Genomic DNA, 22,712 nt, shown 5'->3' on the forward strand with positions numbered 1-22,712 from the left:
AATATGATCGAATCCAAGAGAATGAAATAGTATGACTTGGTTTATTTTCTACTATTGGCCACACGATGACGCTGTCGTACTTGTCGTGGTGAAGAATTTTGAATCATTTTCTTCGGCGCTTGGATTCTGGGTGGGAGGGAGGCGAGAAAGATGGCAAGGGACGAACGAATCGCGTGCTAACGCAAAACGAAGGCAGGCGTTACTGGTGTGGTTGCATTTACGACGACAAACGTGCAGTCAAACTAATTGACTATCGCCGGTTTCATTTTTTTAACAACGACGCGATGAATAACATATTTTTGTTAATCATGTGAAAAGACAAGCATTTATGAAGTCAAAAGAGTTTCTTAAGTAGTTGCTCAAAAAGCAGGCCCGGCCAAAAACACTCCTTCTTACGATGTCAAACATGCAGCGAAGATTTTTTCTGAAGAGTCTCGCTATACGACGGCGTGTTTCGGCTAAGATTTGTCAGTGAAACCGGTGCCAATGAGCGTGAATATATGGCGGCGCGAGTATTTTTACTTAGTATCTTGTTTACAGAAGTACTAAAGCCCGCTTGTGCTGCAGGTGCGTCTTTTACTGTTGCCATTAGCTCTGTTTGTTTACACTCATCGATGTCGCATGGCAATTCATAAATTGCGGAAATACTTGTAATCGCGTGTCATGTTCTTTGAATTACACACTTTGCTTTCTTTTTTTTATTTATTTTATTTCACCCACGTATTATTTTTTTTTTCGTTAAACTTTTGGATAATTGAAAATATTATTTTATTGGTTTGGATTTATATTAAATAAAAAAATTTCTTTATTTAAATTAAACATTTTTTTAATATTAAAATAGATTGAAAAATGATTAATTATATTTTACAGGTGTCAAAGGTATTGGAACAGGTATAAATAATAGAAATGTATCTAAATCGGATGGTTCTGATGCAGATTCAACAAAAGGTTCTGCTACAACAATAGAAATACAACCTAGTGGACATGTAATATTGGGTAAAAAAGCGATAACACTTAATTGTATAGCTGGTACGAATCAAAATATTTCCTGGTTACATAATGGAAAACCAGTACCACCATGTGGTTCTACCCGATGCAATTTACAACGTAATGGATCTCTTCTTTTCATTAAGGTATTTATAAATTTAGATATAAGATATTAATTAAGATAAAGAGCAACAAATGTAATTTGTATACAAAATTATTCTTTGTAGAAACAGAATTTCCAAAAGTCACAAAAGTTCAAAGAAAAAGAAAATACCAGCCTTATTAATATTAAGAATCATATTAAAGATGAATATCGCTGCATAACACGCACTGATTTTGGAGGACTACTGCGATCATCGCCAACATTCATTGAAATAGCAGGTAAGTTGGCTATAATAATAATTATACTATATATTATTGGTTCTTTAGATAAAAAACTTAATATTTTTACATTTTGATATTATAGAACTTGCCCATGTATTTAAAGAATCACCACAGAATGTAACTGTCCAAGAAGGTGAAGTAGTAAGATTGTCTTGTATTATAGATAGTGTTCCCTTTCCACCTAATGTTACATGGGAGCATAATGGAGATTCAGTTCAGCTTAGTCTTAATAATTCAAAGTTAGTAATACTTAATACATAGAAATTAAAATAATCATTAATATTTTGAATATATATTCATGAAAATCTTTGATATTGCAGATATTCAATGGTATCACCAGGTGTTCTGTATATAAGTACAACACAATTATCAGATGCTGGTTCTTATAGGTTTAAAATAATAATAAAACTGATAAATACTACTATATGAGCAATAGTAGTATAAATACTGTTATTGCTCATATTATAATGGTATTAAGATATTTTTCGTTTTTTTATTTCAGATGTGTAGTGACTAATGAATTCCTAAAGAAAACCAAAAAAAGTATAGAGGCAAAACTAACTGTTATTGCTAGATCAAAGGGTGAAAAATCATATAAATCATCATCTTTATTTCCACAAATGTCATATAATCATTGGCTACTTAATGGATCAAGCCTTAATCTAGCATGTGCTGCATCTGGTTATCCACTGCCTCTTATAACATGGACTTTCATACCTCGCTTTGCAGGTATGTAATTATAAAAGTTTTTATCATTTTCTAGAAATCATAAATACTGCTATTACATCAAGTTACTCATTTCAAGGTAACAGCAATGTTCCACAACCTCGCATTCTTGTTAATTCTACTACTGGCATTGCTATACTACAATTAAAAAATGTAAGCATTTCTGATGCTGGCATCTATCTTTGTTCTTCAAGAAATTCAATTACAAATGATTTGGAAATTCAGGTATGTATGAAGCTATATGTTTATATGTATATAGTTATTTTTTAATATTTATCAAATTTATTATTTAAATTGTTATAGAATATAACTGTAAATATATTGGTACCTCCATCATTCTTGAAAACTCCTATGAATCAAGTTTGTCCAAATGGAAGAACTGCAAGATTTGAATGTCAGGCGCAAGGTTTACCTGTACCACAAATTTATTGGCTAAAGGATTCTCTAAATATTACAGTCAATGGTAAAAATATTAAAGTATTATTATTGTAACAAAGTTCTTTAAATATTTATACAACATAAAAAATAATATTGTAAATTATAGGACGTCGAACAACTTATATAAAAGAATTCAACAAAATGGAATTGGCAATATCGGCAACAGTTCCATCAGATTCTGGTCTGTATCAATGTGTAGCTGTAAATTCAGCAGGAGAAATATGGGCTGCTGGTCGGCTTCAAGTAAACTCATCTCGTAATAGTCCTGCTGCACCTACCTCTTTAAAATGTCATGCTGTGTCCCCAGTTAGAATTTTTATTTCATGGGAACCACCAAAGTCTCTACCGTATACCAGTATTACAGCTTATACCGTCCATTATAGCCCTGTTGGTAAGTTTTATAATGAAATATTATATATTTAAATCAAAAGTTGTAATAAATTAAAAATTTTAGAATTCTATCAATAAGAGCTTGTAAGTTATGTTATATATTATTTTTGTTAAAAAGAAGGTGGTAAAGAAGAAGTTTCTCCTCCTGAGCCAGGCAATTCCACATCTGTAGAAGTAACAAAACTTCTAGAACCATTTACAAATTATTCTTTTTACGTACGAGTATGGAACATATATGGCGCTAGTGATCAGTCTGCCACCATCTTGTGTTCTACAGCTCCAAGTGGTATGCATATTTAAAAAATATTACTATTTATTTTTTTAGTAATAAAATAAATATGTAATTTGATAAATTATAGTAACTAAAACTATGTACCATAGACTAAAGTAAGATTAATTATTTTAATTAGTTCCTAAAAGCACACCGAAAATAAGTATGAATGTTATTAGTAGTACAAAGTTAAATGTATCATGGGAGTCTTTAACAAAAAGGGAATCTCGTGGTATTGTGGTAGAATATAAATTACAGTGGAGACTTCATCAACATCCATCATCTAGAGTACTATTTTTACCTGCCACCACTGAACATTATATACTTTCTGGTATGTTTTTAAGATTAACAATAATAAAGTTTCATTAAATCTAAATTTTTAAAATTATTATAAGTACTTGATTAATAAAATTAATATTTTGTAGATTTAATACCAGGAGCTAAATATGATATACGAATATTAGCAAGAACAAAACAGGGATGGCCTAATTTGAATGAAATGCAATTAAATTGGAGCACTATAACAATGCCTCCTCTAGATTCTAATGAATTTAACATTAGAGATTTTGTAGACATGCAATTATTAAGTTTCAAGATTTCAATAATTAAAGTGAGAAAATGATTTAAAAATAAGTAATTGTTTTAATAGGAACTGGAATCCTACTTTATTTACGATTTTCTTGTTTAGGTCATCTGGAAAATAGATTTGAGAGAAAATAATAAAGTCGAGCCAGATTTTGATTCTTGGCAAATTTACTGTGAAAATTCAGATGGATACAAATTATTAACTGCTGTTATGCCCCGAAATGCTACAGAGTATACTTTAACTAATCTTGGTAAGAATTAGAAAATAGAAAAAAAGAATTAGAAAAAAGCAAAAGTTACTTTTGGTTTTAATATGGAGAATTGATTATATGTAATAATATTTATATTATCATTTTTTATCTCTTAGAAAGGAATTGTTCATACACTGTGGGTCTTTGTATGGTAAATTCTGGCGAAGTAAGAGATTGTTTAACAAAAATCATTGATATTACTCATTCTGGTTCCAGTAAGTAATTCAATTTCTTGTTTTTTTAAATGAATTCACGATATTTATCTTATATTTTCTTATTAAGGTAATGTATTCATGGCTTTAGAGGCTATTCCTGTTTCATCTACCTCGATACATGTGACATGGACAGTAACTGAAATGCATAGTGTACATTCCTTTGAACTTTGCTATCATGCAGTTCATATTGAAAGTGTTGAAGCATCCAAATGCATTACATTGTATATATAAATCTATTTGAGTTTATTATATCGGATTATATAATGTATTTGTACTCAAAATTTTTTAAATTAATGATAATACGTCTTCCAGAGATGATACCAAGATGACTGTTGATAAGTTAAAGCCATTTACTTTGTATCAATTTAAAGTGAGGATGATACGATATGAAAATAATCAAAGTAACGTTTACAGTGAATCTGTTGAATGTTATACTAATGAAGATGGTAATATTATCTATAATGATAATTACATGAAAATTATAGCATATTGACTTATTTTACGATTATTTTAGTTCCTGGAAAAGTTGAGGATATTCAATGGTTTTTGGGCAATAACACTAAAGTTCGTATTGCATGGAAAGAACCAAGTAGCATAAATGGAGTGATACAAAATTATTTTGTTGCATATACCATGAATTTAATGAACTCTACTGGCTCTTGGGGAAATGTCACAGTTCCTGGAAATAAAACATCAACTACACTTCCAGGTTTAGTTCCAGGAAAACGATACTTTGTAATTGTACAAGCAGCTACAAAAGCAGGTTATGGTAAACGATCAGATCCTATAATTATTATCACTGGTGGGACTACAAATAATATTCTTTCATCATCAGATGAACAGAAGCCACCTCAAAATATTAAACCTGATCAAAGTCTAGGTAGTTATTATTTTTATCAAAGTATGATCTTTTAAGCAAAATTTCTTATTTTTATATGCATAATAACATATTTGTTTGTTTAAATAGGTATAATATTGGGTGTAAGCATAAGTATAGTATTCATAACCATTTGCTTATGTAGCATTTATTGTCGAAATAAATGCGAGAGTTCTAGATCTTTAAGAGATGGTGCTCAACCTCTAAAAGGACGTATTTTGGTGCGAAATGGAAACGGTTGTTGTATCGAATCTACAGCTCCTGTGAATCAGCAAATGAATGTTACAGTTACTTCTAATGAAGTTGAACTTGCTGGCCTTTGTCCATCATCACCAGTTACAACAAATCCATATTCAGATACCAAAGTAATTCAATTTTAATATATATTTAGAGATAATTTTTTTTCGTGTAATATATTCAATAATTTGATTTAGGGAGGGCATTCCAATGGTGTTGTGGAACCTTGTGTAAAGGAACCATTACTATCACCTTGGGATGTAAATGGAGAATCAAAGGATATTTGTCTTGCGGAAAACTCTCAGGTATAAAAACAATATGGACTACAAGTTTCTTTTAAATTTAATAAATGTATTACTTTTTTGTATTGTGAATTTTTTTTCTTTTAATATAATTACAGTACAAAAGGCGTGATAGTACCGTTTTAAGAAAAAATGAAGAAGAGAATCAAGATTTGGATGATACACAGTTCACTATGGTCAATTGTACTTTAGACAGTAACAATGGCAGCCTAAACAATAATTCAGGGTGTCCAGATAATGATATATCATCAGAAAACGTTATCTGTACATCTATTCCAGTACTTGGACCAAATGGATGAATACGCTAATGACTAATTTTGGCTGTTCGCATTTTCATGAATTGGAATACAGCAGGTAGGAATATGACGTTAATTTAAAAAGCCTGTTACGAAGTTGTTGCAAATGAGTAGAATCAGATATTATGGAAGCAAGAAAAGTCAAAGCTTATAAAAAAGTAGAGAGGAACATAAGTTAAGAAATAAAAGTTAATACAGTTCCATAAGATTTATATGACATATATCATATGATTCTGTCAAAAGAAGATATCATGTTTGAAAAATAGTACTCAATTAAATTTTTGAATAATAACATTAGTATTACAGACAAAAGTAAACTTGTTAAAAATCCAGGTTTTCTTATTTACATTTCTGATTAAAATTTGAAAAATTCTTATAAATTATTTTACATACAAATTAAATAATGAAATCTTTGTAATAAAGTTTTCGATTTTAGATATATATATGGATACCTGAGTATGTTTAGTTACAGTCAACTTTACATTATGGATATTAATCCCTAGGTATCCATAGTTTGTATAATTAATGATAGAAATGTACTTGTTTTCACAAATTATTTTTAACATGTAAAAATGAAAAAATGTTTATACGAATATTTTGAAAATCGTTCCTTAAGTCAGAATATGACAGCATGGATTTTGAGTGTATGTACAATGTAACATATGACATTGGAATACCTAACATAGAACAACTAATAAAAAATATGCTATGCACACATTATGATAAACAAACTACGGCTGATAAATACCATTCAGCAATATGGTATCAAATTTTTTTGCAAAAATATTAAATTTAAATAGATAAAAAAAACTATATATGAAATAATAATGCATTGAGTATGAGTCCATAAATACATTAAATGTCTAAGTGTGCAAGGCCTATACAATTTTATAATTGGCTGGAAAACTAATAATTTATTTCTCTTTTAATGATGATTATACTAGCCATTCCATGATTTTATTTTTTCATATAGTTAAACGTAAAAAAATATGATACAAATTTCTTAGCATTAGGAACTGAAAGTAGATATATAATTTGATACTATACATGTGTCAAAGTTAGTAGATATAATTTTTTTACTTTAGTTTCATGAGTATATAGATAATAATTATAAAATTATGGTTTATAAGTTGAAAATTCGCTATTCAAATGAAATAAGAAGATAAAACAAATGACATTAACAAATTAAATAATAAATTAAATGCTTCACATTACAAAAGATTATATAGAATTCACATCAGTAGAATCAAGTAATTTTTACAAATCTTTAATATTAACTGTAGATTTTCTTATTTTGATATATTTCAAAGTTTCAGAAATCCTCTGAATGTAAAAAGGCAAGTTTAATATTGTAAAATAAAATGAGTATTACAAAAGAACTTATACATTAACTTAGATACACAGAACAATTATATAATAGATCCTAATCATGAATATTCTTTATGTCTCCAATATCTTTAAAAGATTCTCCATAATAACAATTTAAATAATTAGACAATTGTAAATGATTCTTATACTTTTAATTATTTTTATACTATATTTTTAATTATATGAAAATCATGTAAATTGTTTTAACTGATCATTATATTTTTTATTTGTTGAAATATTAATTTATAAAGTAAATTTTCAAAAATATATTTATTATCTTTGTAGGTAATGAATATTATTTTATTATTATTGCACTTTTATCAAATACTTCTATTATTTTTAACATAAACCAATTCACCCAAACAGAAGCTAGAATAATTTTTAACATGTATCAGTGATATTATAATATATATTACTTTTCTATATAAAAAGTAAGTTTCATTTACAATACAAATTCAGATACATTTTTATGTACTTTTGTCTGTATATATGACTAAATGAGTACATCAATGATTAAATGTATTTATTTTAAGAATAATTGACTTATAAACAGTAAAAGTTCTGTGTATCGTACAATAGACAAAGGAAAAATTTGCAAGTATATGTATTCCAGACTGGTGCATGTTACCATGACAGAAAACCCATTACAGTACCTGATAGAATAAGGTGTATCTTTTAGAGTGAGACATAGACATGTCAGTGTTGTTACTGTACCTCCACTATCTGTTATTTATTACTTTTAACATTCAGTGATATTTCACAAAATCATATTACACTGAACCATGCAATAATGTAGTTGCCATGAGCACATAATTAAATCAAGTAAAGATAGAATTATATTGGACCTATGCGTATTAGAACTTCAACTGCATCTTTATCATATAGAAAATATCTATGCTTCTATAAATGAAAGAGAATTTTTTAATGTTTAAAATGATCCCATTTTATGTTAAGAAAATTGCTATTATTCTAGACTTTTTTGTAGAATATAAGAACATTTTTGAGACAGTCCTACATTTTGATTTAAATGTACAATAATATTATTTATGTATTATCATTGCATATATATCTTTCTTTTTAAAACATTCTTTTTAATTATTTGAGAATATTCAATAACATTCTAAGAATGATAGCTTTATTTAGGCAAGATGCATAGAACTCATTGCATATATCTTAATATTATATAAATTTTATATTTCATATACATTATTAAGTTCATATATCATCAAACAATAATTGCAATAGTTTATGTTCTGCAACATATTACACATTCTGATGTTTGTTTTGTGATTTTATATAAGTTTTTCTTCTATTTGGTATTACATCCATTATATCTGTTATACCTTATGTTATTTCTGTATAGTATTGTACTTCCACATTTGTTAAATACTTGTTACAAAATTTGATTTAAGAAAAGGCAGTTGTATAATTTATTGAACTATACATCATCAAATGTATGTGTAGTATTATCAAAGACAGCTCATCATTATCTCTATGAATTTCGTTTATTGTATGTTTTTTTTTTTTTTTTTATATATAACATACTTTATAAAATATACAGGTAGTTCTCGGCTTTACGAATTATTTTGTAATTGATTTTTTTTTTGTAAAGTGAAAATTTGTAAAATGAGAATGACTTCTGTTCCTAACAATTAAGTTTTTCCATTGAAAAGCTTGATAATGTTAAATAAAAAAAGATTTTTGTTTTATATTATAGTATTTTAAAAAAATTCTTGAAGTAAAGAATTTGTAAAACATAAATCCATAAAATGGGAATTACCTGTACATTAACTTTTCATATTTTACACACTTTACAATGCAGATGTTACATAATACAATAATATATATATATATATATTAAACATATATATATATATATATATGTTTAAGATTGTATCAGTGTTTGGCTTCTAAATAGCAAAATCATTTACTAAAAATGTTAAAAAATAAATAAAATACACGTATAAAGATAAATTTGAATTATCGAAGGAAAAAAGATTGATTTTATAAATAAAATTATTTTTGAACTTTTTTACATCATTTTCGATTAAGAAGCATTTTTTATAAAAATTTGGAGTATGTCATAATTTATAGCATTCCATTTATGATATTTATGTTTTGATTCTGTTTATATCCCACTGTAAAGTCTTTTTTCTTTCATTATAAAAGAAAGTAAAAAAACATGAATGTAATCTTAATATATTAAAAGACTAGCACTGGTATTTTCATTTGAATGGTAAATATTAAGTAATTAAATGATGTGATAAGTTTAAAATTGTAACAATCATATATAGGGTCGCCGTGCTATTGTGTGAAGATAATATCGATTATAAAATACAAATGAAAATAATATTATTCAGATATAAAATAATAATTAACATGAAAAAAACAAGCTACTTTTCTAAGGTAGAAACATGAGATACGTACATATTGTAGTATATATCACATTATTAGTCTTCATTCTTTACTATAGTTCACTGTAAATCACATACAGTAAGACTTACCGATGATTTGAGTCAATAACACTATAATTATTAATCTAGTTTTCACGTTTAGTTCATTACTTAAACAATTACTAATAAATTCAAAATTCTTAAGCTGTGTTTTTGTAATTATAATTTTTATAATATATTTTTTATATATGCGAAATGATATATTTTAAAATATGAATGTTCTGTTCTTCTGATAATATTATTATTAATATTTATTTTAAACTTAACTTGGAAACTAGCCACAAGAATCTCCTAGCTTTAATATGAAATAAGCAAGATAATTTATATCTCATTTATTTTGCAATAAGCACCAGTAATAACTGATTAATAGTGTTGGCCATATACTGTTGAAGTATTAATACTATCGTACGGCGACTCTAGTCAGACATATATACCTCCTCAGTTATCGCTCTGCAGAGTGACTTACATTACTTAATTTTAACTTAATGTCTGTACCTACTAGACACGATAATTTAGACTTATGCATTTTACCTCGAAAAAATATATCTTCATGTTCAATGATTAAATGTAATTCAGACATTACTTACTTTATATGAGAAAAGAACCTGTAATTATGTTGATTGGTATTATATATTGTTATATGTAGCAATTATTATGTATCAAGTAAATATTAATAATTTATTTTCACACACTACTCTTTATTATATTTTATTAATATCTAGAGGATTATATTATAAAGATTATGGCGTTTTGTAGAACGCACTTGCTGTGTACATACTTGTAGTCATAATTGTACATATATTATTTCTGGAAAATATTAAAAGTATATATTTTAATATATTACATATAATTAACTATATAAAATTATAACCTTATTGTTTAAAGTATTAAAATTAAAATGATAAACAAAATATCTAAGAATACTGTTGAACTTTCTGAATACAGCATCTTGTTGTAAGTGAAAATTGAATAAAATTAAGATAGAAAAATGCAGTTTCTTTCCTTTATATATTACCTCTACCTAAAATGAATTATATTTAAAATATAAGTAAAAACACAGGAATTGATAAATTGAATAACTTTATTATCAAAATGCTCGCTGTATATTTCTTAACAACAGTTTTAAAAAAGAAATGCTATTATATTTGTGGTATTTAGTACTAACATAGATTTACATCATTTTATGCATTCACCTTATGCAAACATTAGGCTTTTACTATATATCTAGCAATTTTTATAAGGATTAATATCATAAGAATAAAATCTTCTAGCTTAATCACGTTGTTTGTACTTGGCTTAATACGTTCCCTTATGTATGACATATTAAGTACTATAAAATATAGTGATAATTATTTGGAATAGAATGATTTTCAGGTTCGCTCACAGCACTTGGAAGATACAGTTGAACACAATAATTAAAAAAAAATTGCGTATCTCTAACAATTATCAATATCATTTATATATCTTCAAATTGTTGTATATAAAAAACATATTTGGCCAAGTATATATTAATTAAAATTAATTATCAAAATAATTTATATTTTATCCTTAATTGAGGAGATTTAGATAGTATTAAATTATTTTATATTACTATGTAAACACATCCTCAATACTTGTTTTAATTTAGGCAATTTCTGCACTTTAAAAATGACAATCAAAAAATTATCAATCAAACTCGTAATTCATAGAATAACAAATTAACCTGCATTTTAATTATAATAAAATTAAGTACATTAATCTCTACTTTATCACATTGGCAAATAAGCCCATCTATGAAATCATGATCTTTTATCTTGAAATTCTATAAATTCACCTAATGTATTATTAAATGTGTAAAATGTGGTTATATATAAGTATTCAGTGTATACTAAAGTATGTAACTTTCGTACTTGCTTAGATCACTAGGCACAAGGTGAAACGTTTCTATGTATGTGTAAGTTATTATAAGCATTCAAATATTCTGTATAAAAAATTATTATTGATAAGAGTTAAAGTACTAAGGAATGTGGAAATATCTTCATGGCTACATAGTCATCAAGGACCTGAAAAATTAATTAAGGTACATTGAAGAAATTCCTTATATATCTCTCTCTTTCTCTATATATCTTCATTAATATTTATATCCATATTAATTTACCTCTTTAAGTGATTCTTTTGTGAGTTTAGGATATAGATACGTAAAACCTGTATTAAGAGATAGCTTCCCAGATTTTAAATATAAATGTTTGTTATAAAGGAGTTCTTGGTCTATGTATGGAGATAAAGGACTGTTCTCCACTCCATCTTTATTACATGCATCGGCCCAAGGACCCATATGTTTGTCATTTACCTCTTCGACTACAGAACTCATATCAGTCTAAAACAAAAATAAATTATCTTTTATTATGGAAATATGGGTAATATGTAATATTAAAAATATTATTTAGATAATAGCACTTTTATTTAGGGCAAGTAATAAAAATACTTATTGAAGAACACCCAATATATATAAGTATAGATAAGAACATACTAAGAATAATTTTAAAATCCTTCTCATACTTTAGCCAGAGTAGATAGTGTAGTACCCCAATAATCGTGGTTGATATTAAATAATTCTGAAACGATAGCACTTATGGAGCCTTGAGTGGAATTTCCTTCATCAACAACATTATATATTTGTCCTATTGTATCAGATCTGTTTGCTACATGCCAAATAGCTCGAGCCATATCTCTTACATGGACTGTATTCATACGAAGATCTGGTCCCCAAAGTAATTTCATCATTTCTCCTAAATGTTTATAGACCGCTCCAACTACTAGCCTTGATGCTGAACAATATAAATATAGATGGATGATACTTATTTCATTGTAATATATAGAATATTATTTGTAATATAAAACCATACAATTCAAGACATTATATCATTTATCAGAGTATAGAGTTAAAAATGAAGATATTCCTTTGAAATATATTTTTAATACCTAAGCCATTTCTATCACCAGGTCCATATACTATTGCTGGTCTAAGAATAGTATATTTTAAATTTGGTATGCTCTTCAGATCATGTTCCACTTGTAATTTATATTTTGCAACAAATGTCCATGGATCTCCATTTTCTTCTTCTATACACGGTACCTTTACATCATTGTAATCAATTAATCATAAATGCATATTTATTTTGAAATATGATTAATTCGATGAAACGATAGAATAATTTATATTACTTTTTCAGAAGAACTCAGATTGCCAGAACATATTTCAACAAAATGATTTGCTTTAATTTTGGCAGCTTGTTGAGCACAATTAATACTTAATTTGTAAATTCCTTCTTTATAAACGGGATCTGTTTGACCGCATTTTGTTTCTCCAGCGCAATTAAAAACATAATCAATCGGTTTGTCAGAAGCAAATGCATTCTGACAGGATGCTACAAAGACATGAAATGTGCATATATACTGATACACGAATTCAATTCTATTTAATTTAATACGTAGGTAATACCAATAAAACTTTTATTACCTGCATTTATTAAATTAGCGCTTTTAAATTCAAGTAGAGGATTTTCAAAAATTTTCGCATGTTTCGAATTTAACCAGGCAGTTTGCGGAGGCACTTTATCTACAACACGTAGGTACGATACCAAATCATTATTCAGTAAATATTCCACGAGATTACGCCCAATGAAACCGCATCCTGTGATAACGAGAAAATGTTTTTATTTATTCTATTTCTAATATCAATTCTGTTATTAAAATAAATCAATTATGCTTACCTCCTAAAACAATTACTCGCGGTTTCTTATCAGTGACGGGCGTTGCCATAACTGCTTAACATTTAAACTTCTTCGTTTTTTATGCTTAAATCTGGTTACGATCAAAGTCGTTATATTATAATTATAGATTTCTTTCAAAATTATTTATGAATGTTTTATCACAGTGTTACACTTGAATTAACCTTAAAACCTTTTATATATCACAAAGAATTGTTTTCTGCCGCTTCCTACATATGTCAAATCCTTGATTACAGCTGATCATAGATGGTGTTTTGGCTCAGTCTACTTTTCTTCAAACCGTTATAAATTATAACCGTTATAAATTAGTAATGGTTTTTTATCTCAGTTTCTCCTTTTACTCGAAAAAATTATATTTCATTATATTATAAAAGTGATAAAATGAAAAAATCTTATAATAGGACATTGATCCGAAATCCGTGGTGATCGAAGCGATACCTAGTAATCAATCTCGAAAGTTTTATTATTAACAGCTGGTCTTATATGACAGCAGAGTAATAATATAAATATACAAGCCGTTACAAAATATTGGATCATAAGGGACTTATGTACACAATGTCGATAATGCAGAACATATATATCATAAGTCTAAAGTCCTCTTATATAATTTGATATATAGTTCATGCAGTACTTCGAATGTTACGCCCTCTATTTACTAGAAAATATTTATAGCGCAAGTAAATTGCTATTGCTTATTGCTATAACCAATAGAATATCCTTATAGATAGATTTTGTTATAGATCCGTATAGTGAATTCATCGAAAGTAGGTCTTTAAAGTAGGTCATCTAAAGTACAAACTTTTAAACCTAAACGTGTCGGTGTTAAGAATTATATCTTTTTCTTTTTTATTGTGTTGTTATATTGTCGAAAAACAAGAGATCTTTTTAATTTGCAACGTCTAATATTGATCACATACACTTTTCATAATAGTAACTGTTACCGTAACGTAGGAGTCCTGCAGACTCCTGTGTTACGTTTTCTAACGTAGCATTGCCACGGCAACGTTACTACGGAGAGTTTGACTTCATTTGTTGCGGTATAGGGTACAAGAATAAATAATACGAAATATTTGGGAAATATATTATAAATTTTAAAAGTAAATTTATCAATTATGGTATAAACAAATTTTTCATTATATTATCTTTGGATGAAATAGACTTATATATTCAATATTTTATAGATACTTCGTTTATCGCGCGTCAAACAACTTCGCAATCTGATTGGCTATTGTAACAATAGAAATCCAACATGTTGAATTTTTCGACCGCTACTGTAATTGTTACGGCAGTCAAATTGAGCAACGGAATTGGTCAAAATTTTACTATACTGTTACGGAAATTTTATATGTATGTAGGTTAAAGGAAGTTTCTATACATTCATTACCAAATTAAAAGATATTTTAGTAATTTTTGCTGTCACGTTGGCTTTTGTCAATGCCCAATCAAGAATTGCTTATAAAGTAAAAAGGATGAAATGTAATAGACATGTTTTCTGACAACACCGATCGCGATTGCTATTACTGTCTGATCACATAGTTTATGGTTCATAGTCAATCTGCTCTGTGCGTCCGCCGTGTATTTTTGTAATAATACGAGATGAGAATCTTATTTTAATTGTATTGGAAAATTTCGCGCGAGACGTTTATATGTTTACGGAATCAAACAAGAACTCTAGGATAGTTTTATTCCTTTTTCTTTTCTAAAAGTTACGAGAATAGGAATGATTTAATAGTGAAAATGACATGAATTCATGCTGTGCGCGTTTCGATATAAAGGTGGGAGGGGGAGGAAGAGAGATGTGTCGGTGGATGAATTACTACAATTTGCTTAATAGCTAATAGACTCAAAATTACTGGTATGCTTTTACGATCCATTCACGATGTCCGCATATGTGACGATACTGCCATACCTTTTCCTAGGATTATTAGGTAATTGACCATTGTATCATTTCCAACACTTGTAGTTATTATTTTAATTGAAATTTTAACTTGAGACATTTAGAGGATTGTGTCGTTTTTTTTGGTAAAAACATTCATTTTTATATTGATATATTACTTTTCTTAAGTATTGTATTACTTCTGTTAAATATCATACCTGATATGTAAATACAAACAATTATTTTAGTTATATTTTTCTATGATAATAAAAATACAACAAATTACATAGATTTTACATTAATATGTACATTATAAAATATTAATTATTATCAAACTTTATTATAAAGCTTGTTATAGTTCAGCATTTATATTATATACGATATATATATATATGATTATTTGATTAAATCTTAATCGTAAAGCTTTTAACGTTATTAGTTATATACATTGAAAGAAAATAATATAAAACGTTTGTTTGTATTATAATATTTGCTTTATAAGAGTTTTTGAACATATATATCATCAGTATATAAATATTTTTATATACAAATATCTTCTTTAAAGTTAAATATTTATTACAGGAGTTGCATTAGGACATGATGTTAAGGGTTCTAAATTTTGTGAATTTTATAATGAAACTATGTGCACAGAAAGTCAACAAGGTTGTTCAGGAAAAGAGGAATGTGGTCCACATGACCCAGATAAACGTAATCATTGTTATGTGCTGTGGCATATTGACAGTGTAACCAAAAAATCTATAATTAAATTGAAGGTTTGCTTGCACGAACTGTTTATATATATATATATATATATATATATATATATATATATATATATATATATATATATATACACATATTTTTGTTTTAATGTAACATTTAATATTATATTATATATTATTGTAGGGTTGTTTCTTAGATAGTAAAGAATGTTATGACAAACCAAAATGTGTTGAAGAAAATGCAGATAGGCAAAAGAAATTGTTTTTCTGTTGTTGCGATGGTAATATGTGTAACCAAAATTTTACGTGGGATCCACAACCTACTCAACCTCCCCCAGTTGTTAATGGTAAAAAATTTTGTGATGAAAATCTAATACATTGTTTTTTTATTTTATCAAATATGGAACTTAATAATGAAATATTTTCAGAGTACGAACCGGTTCCAAATACTGAACAAAAAGTAATGACACTTGTTTTATCCATATCAATTCCTATTTTCTTCCTTATACTAATTTTACCCCTTTTGTATTGGTGCTATAATCGTAAAAAATTGGGATACTTTAATGAGGTTAGTATAAAGTAGAAAAAAATTCTAGTTTATATATATACTATTAACTTATTAAGATAGTTTTAAATAACGTATGCCTATCTTATTTATTTTATATGAAAATATATCATAAACATAACAAAGTCATAATTAATAAATACTATAGGAATTTTTTTTATTATTAGGTGCCAACGTTAGAACCATTACCTTTACCTCAGCCATCTCCTAATTTAGGATTACGCCCAATTCAACTTCTCGAAATTAAGGCTCGAGGACGATTTGGAGCTGTTTGGAAAGCACAGCTGAAAAATGAAATTGTAGCTGTAAAAGTATTTCCTATACAAGATAAACAATCTTGGCAAACGGAACAAGAAATATTTAGACTTGCACATATGGATCATGAGGATATATTGCGTTTTATAGGTGTTGAGAGAAGAGGAGATAATTTGCAAGCAGAGTTTTGGTTAATAACTGCATACCATGAAAAAGGTTCTTTATGTGACTATCTAAAAGCTAATGTTGTAACATGGCCTGAAATGTGTAGAATTGCAGAATCTATGGCTCGGTAATTATTATTTATTAGTAGTAATTATCATTAATTACTTTATATGGTATCTATTTTTTTTTTTTATATACAATAGGGGATTGATGCATTTGCATGAAGAGATACCTGCTAATAAAGTTGATGGCTATAAGCCAGCGGTTGCCCACAGAGACTTCAAGTCCAAGAATGTGCTTCTCAAAGCAGATATGAATGCTTGTATAGCCGATTTTGGCTTAGCATTAATATTCCATCCTGGAAAGCCTTGTGGTGATACACATGGGCAGGTAAATAGTTTATGTTTCCTATATGCACAAAAATAATATATATATTTTTATTAATTATCGTTATTATTATAGGTTGGAACAAGAAGGTATATGGCTCCTGAGGTTTTAGAAGGGGCAATCAATTTTACAAGGGATTCATTTTTGCGAATTGATATGTATGCATGTGGACTTGTATTGTGGGAGTTAGCTTCACGATGTACTGTACAAGATGTAAGATATTATTTTTTATTCAATTCTAGAGATAGTTTTGTATAAAAAAATATAATAATACAAAATATATTTATATATTTATATACAGGGACCAATTGGAGAATATAGATTACCATTTGAAGATGAAGTTGGTCTTCATCCTACATTAGAAGATATGCAAGAAAGTGTGGTACACAAAAAAGAAAGGCCACTTATTTTAGAAACATGGCGTAAACATCCGGTATGTTGATTTTAATATATATCTTTAGAAACTAAAATATATTGTCTTTTATATATATTCGTTATCTTAAATACATATTGTCATAGGGACTTTTATCAATTTGTGATACGATGGAGGAATGTTGGGATCATGATGCCGAGGCCCGTCTTTCGGCTTCGTGTGTAATGGAGCGAGTGGCTACATTGAGTAGGACACTTGTTTTAAATTCATCTACATTAATTCGCGTTGATAATACCAACGAGTCTATCAGCACTAAGGAGTCTAGTATGTAGTTAGTATATATGTATTATAGTTTTAGTTAAATTGCACAACCATTTCCTGTATCATAATTTTTTCATGTACATATGTGAGAAATGCCAGAACATCAAATGCATGAGCATTTTAATCATCAGAATTTATGATTATATTATTTTTTTATCTATTAGATTTTTAACTTTTTAAACTAGAATATAGATTTAGATCATAATTTATAATTTATAATTTATTATAGTAAGAATTATTGATAAACGAATATATAGAAGTTAATAGCTTTTGAATTGTTAGTTTTTCCACAGTTTTTACCTAATTTGGCTGTGCTGATTTTATAATATGATTTTTTTATTGCATGCAGCTTGATTATATATTAGAATTTACATTGCAAAATATATGGAAGATGATTTTTTCTTTCTGTTTGTACAATGGATATATTGTTTTATTCTGAATAATTATGTATTTAACAGTATTTTCAGCATACATTTTACATTTAAATCCGTGAAATATATGAAATAACAAAACTGTTGGTTGCTTGTACATATAGAAGAATGGTACGTACATTGAAGCAAATGCATAGTTGTGCCTGTATAATCAAACATTGTCTTTACTCTGTAATGTTATTTGTACCTATTTTATAAAGCAAGATTTTTTTTTCTTTTTAAGACATCTTAAAAGAAATATATCAGAGTCATTTCTGTTATTATTTATGCAAGTATATTCAGATATTTACAAGATTTATTTAATAAATATTTTAGATGCAATCTAAAGAGATTAATTGCATTTAGAGATTAATGGAATCTTTCTTTCAATTATATTATAAAAATGAATCATTTTGCACCAGTTGATCTACTTTTGAAAAATAATTTATTCAAAATGTGAGATTTAAAGATTTTATATGAAGTTTGGAGATGGATATATTATTATAATCTATAGACTATATTTAAAGATTATTATTTATTTTAGTATATAATATAGTATATTTAACGTGATATATATTCTTGACTCTGATATATTTTTATTTATAAATCAACTTATTCATTAAAAAACCTGTTTATAGTAATTATGATTTTAAATGCCAAATATTCCACTAATTTAAATTGATTGTTCGCTATAAAACATTGTTTATAAGGTATTATTCAGGATATATTTGTAAAGTCAGATTTTATATTTAGTGTACAAATTATATCAGTACAGGTGCAACATAACTGCATTGTATATCTTAATAAACACTTTTCAGTTTGATAATGAATTCAAGTACAAGACTTTTACTACATAATGTACTATATATCATTACCTTGGAACAAAAATGAGGATAATTGATCAAATGTATAATTTCATAAAATATCTATTATGAAATATTGTGAGCATCATAAAACAAAATTTTTTTATATTCTGTAAGTTGAAAAAATTATTTGGGTATTTATAGCTTTACTAATTTATCTTTTGTAACCCCTGCTGCATCGGAATCAAATATCTCTTGATGCTTATCAAAATTTAACAAAACTAAAGTTGTTAATGAGTGTATTATGATGCGCTTAATTATACTCATTGCTGTAGATATAACATTAATACTCTCTGAGATATTTGGAGGGCAAAAATGTTTGAAATCATGAATTTATATAAAATATTACAAGATATTAATGAATTTATATTAAGATATGCAAAAACATAATAACAAATTAATTCTTAGTTCTATTGTTTTTTAATGTTTTTCGTTTATAAGCTGATTTTTGGATTTATTAACTGATTTTTCTGTAAGAAAAAATGCTATATTTTATGAAGGCAACTCAATTAGATATTCACTATTTAGATGCAATAGAGAAGAATATTGTAATACTTTCTTTTAATTATAGAAATTATCCATAAAAACGATGAATTTACTAACATACGAATATAATATAATTATAACATAATTTTTTACGCTTACATTAAATGAATTCATTAATTATATCAATAAGTTCAATGAAAAACTTCATTTTTATCTCCAAATTATCTAAAGAGCAGCTGTATAAAATTGTACATGATATGGCATCTGTAACATGAAGAAAATTTTAATGCAGAAATATGTTAAATGACTTTTATGAAATAACACGCAAATATTGTACCAGTAAAGTAAAGTTATTAATATTAATAATAGGGTACAATTTTTATTGACTTTGGACATAATAGATAGATAAGCAAAAAATATGTAGAATTATATTACTTATGAATTACATTATTTGTGAATAAACATAATACTACATATTTCTCTGACTGTCGTTTGTATGTTATATTACAATCAAATGTTAGTGTAAATTTCATTTTCAATCATCAACTCTTAACTCATGAATTAGAAGAACTGGCATTTCTCATTAATGATCGTTACATAATTATTATTTTGAAATTAATAAAATAGAAACAAACAGAAATTTTGACAGTGAAAAGCATTCTTTTAAAGCTACATTACATGTGTATTGTAAAAACTTGATATAAAAATCTTATTACAAAGTACCTGGTAGATACAATCGAATTGTTCGGTTGGAAGCCACAAGGAATTTACTAATATTGTTGCACAATATGTGTTATGTGTCAATTTGGCTATGTTGGTTTAAAGTTTAAATGACAACTTTGTCATGACTTTCATCAAATATGAAATAATTTGCTTAAATTTAAAATGAACCTTAATTTTTAAACAATTCTTTATTGACGTATAAAATATTTTTCTGTTTGGATTATGAATAAAAGTTTCATGAATAATTATTTAATAAAAAATGATGCATTATATGCTCTTTTCTAATATGTTTCTTAATTTGCTTGCATTCATAGTAAAATCCTTGCCTATTTACGAATTAATTTTTCGTGCATCAGTTATTTTGATCATATCAAATATTAATTCAATCATAGATATGTAAGTACAATGAAATGCTCTGTTTTATATACAATTTCTATTGCGCTTTAATGCTAGGTAGAAGAATTAGAAATTTCTAATAAGTTAAATAATTGAAAAAACTTTACTTGTTGAACAACTGACATTCTGAATTAATGTATAATGCAATTAAATGCATCTTTCATTTAGTCATATTAAAGACTGGTAAATATTACAATATTCAATGTTACATGCTTTGAAGTATTGTGGGAGTTTAGAAGCGTTTATTCTGCTTGTTCTTTAACTCAGGAGAAGACATTATTGTAATTAAATGTAGTGCTTACTTACTTTGCAATAATTTTTAAAAAATGTAAATGTGTAGTTAATAATATTATATGCAAGTGACATATTTGTAAAAAGTATAAGAAATTATAAATAATAATAATGGAATGTTATGCATGTACTTTATCTGTTCTCAAAATGACTTTTCCTGAGTTAAATATCTTATGAATAAACAAATAGATTGACTATTAAAGACCTTTTAAACACCCATTAAACAACCAAGAATTATTCAGGCTAAGATTTTGATGAAATTAACAAGTTTTTTTATGAAATATAAAAATTTCCTCTTACTTGTTCTGCACGATCATTTATTACTTTATATGCACACATATATAACTATAAGCTAACGTTTATAAACATTATAAGTGATATAGTTTGGCTATAAAATAGCTTATGTAAAAATTGACACACAATGCAAGTAATATAAACACACATTAATCAAAGATATCACAGTTAATATAGGCATCTCGTAGATTGTAAAAAAAATGGGAATTAATGTACATTGTGCATAAAAAGGCCTAATAATATTCTGACAATTCTTTACAATTTCTAGTCATTAACAGAACAAGCAAGAGGATAATGACCTTTTTTTTAGCAGATTTGAATAGTGCCAAAAGGGAGTATACACATAAAATTGCATATGTTTATATATTTATTTGTACTTAAGTAATACATACACAAGAATCAGGAGCATGTACTTTCATAATCTTTATTATACATTGTTGACATAAACGGTGGTAAATCTCCGATTATTAATACTGCCATTACAATCTGATTATATAAAGAATTACTATAATTGCTGAACAGTTAATATAATAGTATTTATGTGCATGTATAAGTTCACAATATGTTTAAATTTTTATGTAAATTCTCATCTTTTTCTTTAAAATAAAATACATGAAAATTGTGATTAGATATGGAATTTGCAAAAATCTTAAATTATACAAGAAAATTAATGTCATTAGTTAAGTTTTATTTAAAAAATTAGAATTATAACGAATATTTGGACTTCTACATATCGAATAGTAGATAGCTATGTTAATTATAAAGTCATTGTCTTGTATTTTTTTTAAATCAGTCAAGTGTGAATAAGTTATTGAAACTCATTATTACTGTTTTGTAAAATAGTATCTATTATAGAAAACTATAGTTTTTTCAAGTAAAGAGAAAAACTATCTATAAAATTTGGTTCCTTTATGTTTTCCTACAAAATGTTTAAAAACAACTATATTCATTCTTTTCTAAAAATTTGCACTTATTTAAAATTTCATTGATTTTAGTCATTTACAATAGAAAAATAATATTATCGAATAAGTTAAT

General features: G+C 26.7%; 3 protein-coding genes across 6 annotated transcripts; 2 read left to right on the forward strand and 1 right to left on the reverse strand.

The window, feature by feature from the left end:
* Positions 1-114: 114 nt before the first annotated feature.
* Positions 115-10,623, forward strand: LOC124423732 (protogenin-like). Of its 3 annotated transcripts, XM_046961844.1 has the most exons (21): positions 115-567; positions 871-879; positions 937-1,133; positions 1,215-1,368; positions 1,454-1,610; positions 1,692-1,760; positions 1,874-2,100; positions 2,177-2,322; positions 2,401-2,560; positions 2,642-2,926; positions 3,044-3,211; positions 3,336-3,527; positions 3,622-3,806; positions 3,885-4,032; positions 4,149-4,247; positions 4,315-4,468; positions 4,560-4,693; positions 4,762-5,127; positions 5,215-5,489; positions 5,559-5,666; positions 5,762-10,623. In XM_046961844.1, exons 1-21 carry the CDS (start codon positions 501-503, stop codon positions 5,960-5,962), a joined length of 3,501 nt encoding a protein of 1,166 aa, XP_046817800.1. In that variant the 5' UTR covers positions 115-500; the 3' UTR covers positions 5,963-10,623. The 3 variants fall into 3 exon arrangements, with proteins under 3 accessions (XP_046817800.1, XP_046817780.1, XP_046817790.1); XM_046961824.1 differs by having other exon boundaries at positions 871-1,133; XM_046961834.1 differs by having other exon boundaries at positions 871-1,133; positions 3,047-3,211.
* Positions 10,624-10,843: 220 nt separating this feature from the next.
* LOC124423758 lies at positions 10,844-14,083 on the reverse strand. Of its 2 annotated transcripts, XM_046961908.1 has the most exons (8): positions 13,715-14,083; positions 13,533-13,623; positions 13,280-13,453; positions 12,985-13,187; positions 12,742-12,895; positions 12,319-12,587; positions 11,918-12,136; positions 10,844-11,822 (listed from the first exon to the last, which is right to left on the reverse strand). In XM_046961908.1, the coding sequence occupies exons 2-8, from the start codon at positions 13,579-13,581 to the stop codon at positions 11,769-11,771; spliced, it is 1,122 nt and encodes a 373-aa protein (XP_046817864.1). In that variant the 5' UTR covers positions 13,582-13,623; positions 13,715-14,083; the 3' UTR covers positions 10,844-11,768. The 2 variants fall into 2 exon arrangements, with proteins under 2 accessions (XP_046817864.1, XP_046817855.1); XM_046961899.1 differs by having other exon boundaries at positions 13,533-14,082.
* Positions 14,084-15,064: 981 nt separating this feature from the next.
* On the forward strand, positions 15,065-19,112 carry LOC124427495 (activin receptor type-2B). Its single transcript, XM_046970494.1, has 9 exons — positions 15,065-15,478; positions 16,009-16,199; positions 16,333-16,495; positions 16,577-16,716; positions 16,881-17,260; positions 17,337-17,523; positions 17,596-17,733; positions 17,822-17,953; positions 18,040-19,112. The coding sequence occupies exons 1-9, from the start codon at positions 15,430-15,432 to the stop codon at positions 18,223-18,225; spliced, it is 1,566 nt and encodes a 521-aa protein (XP_046826450.1). The 5' UTR covers positions 15,065-15,429; the 3' UTR covers positions 18,226-19,112.
* Positions 19,113-22,712: the final 3,600 nt, after the last annotated feature.

The sequence above is a fragment of the Vespa crabro genome, chromosome 1, assembly GCF_910589235.1.
Source record: "Vespa crabro chromosome 1, iyVesCrab1.2, whole genome shotgun sequence".
Taxonomy (NCBI): Eukaryota; Metazoa; Arthropoda; class Insecta; order Hymenoptera; family Vespidae; genus Vespa; species Vespa crabro.

Excerpts from the sequence above, each read along its gene's own strand:
- LOC124423758 (XM_046961908.1), bottom strand. The coding sequence starts at position 13,581 with ATGGCAACGCCCGTCACTGATAAGAAACCGCGAGTAATTGTTTTAGGA. Across the intron at positions 13,454-13,532 it reads GCGAGTAATTGTTTTAGGAG|GATGCGGTTTCATTGGGCGT; the intron begins GTAAGCATAATT and ends TCGTTATCACAG. Across the intron at positions 12,896-12,984 it reads ATCTGAGTTCTTCTGAAAAA|GTACCGTGTATAGAAGAAGA; the intron begins GTAATATAAATT and ends AATGATGTAAAG.
- LOC124427495 (XM_046970494.1), top strand. The coding sequence starts at position 15,430 with ATGTCCGCATATGTGACGATACTGCCATACCTTTTCCTAGGATTATTA. Across the intron at positions 16,496-16,576 it reads ACCTCCCCCAGTTGTTAATG|AGTACGAACCGGTTCCAAAT; the intron begins GTAAAAAATTTT and ends AAATATTTTCAG. Across the intron at positions 17,524-17,595 it reads GTGGTGATACACATGGGCAG|GTTGGAACAAGAAGGTATAT; the intron begins GTAAATAGTTTA and ends TTATTATTATAG.
- LOC124423732 (XM_046961824.1), top strand. The coding sequence starts at position 501 with ATGGCGGCGCGAGTATTTTTACTTAGTATCTTGTTTACAGAAGTACTA. Across the intron at positions 1,611-1,691 it reads CTTAGTCTTAATAATTCAAA|ATATTCAATGGTATCACCAG; the intron begins GTTAGTAATACT and ends TTGATATTGCAG. Across the intron at positions 5,490-5,558 it reads ATCCATATTCAGATACCAAA|GGAGGGCATTCCAATGGTGT; the intron begins GTAATTCAATTT and ends AATTTGATTTAG.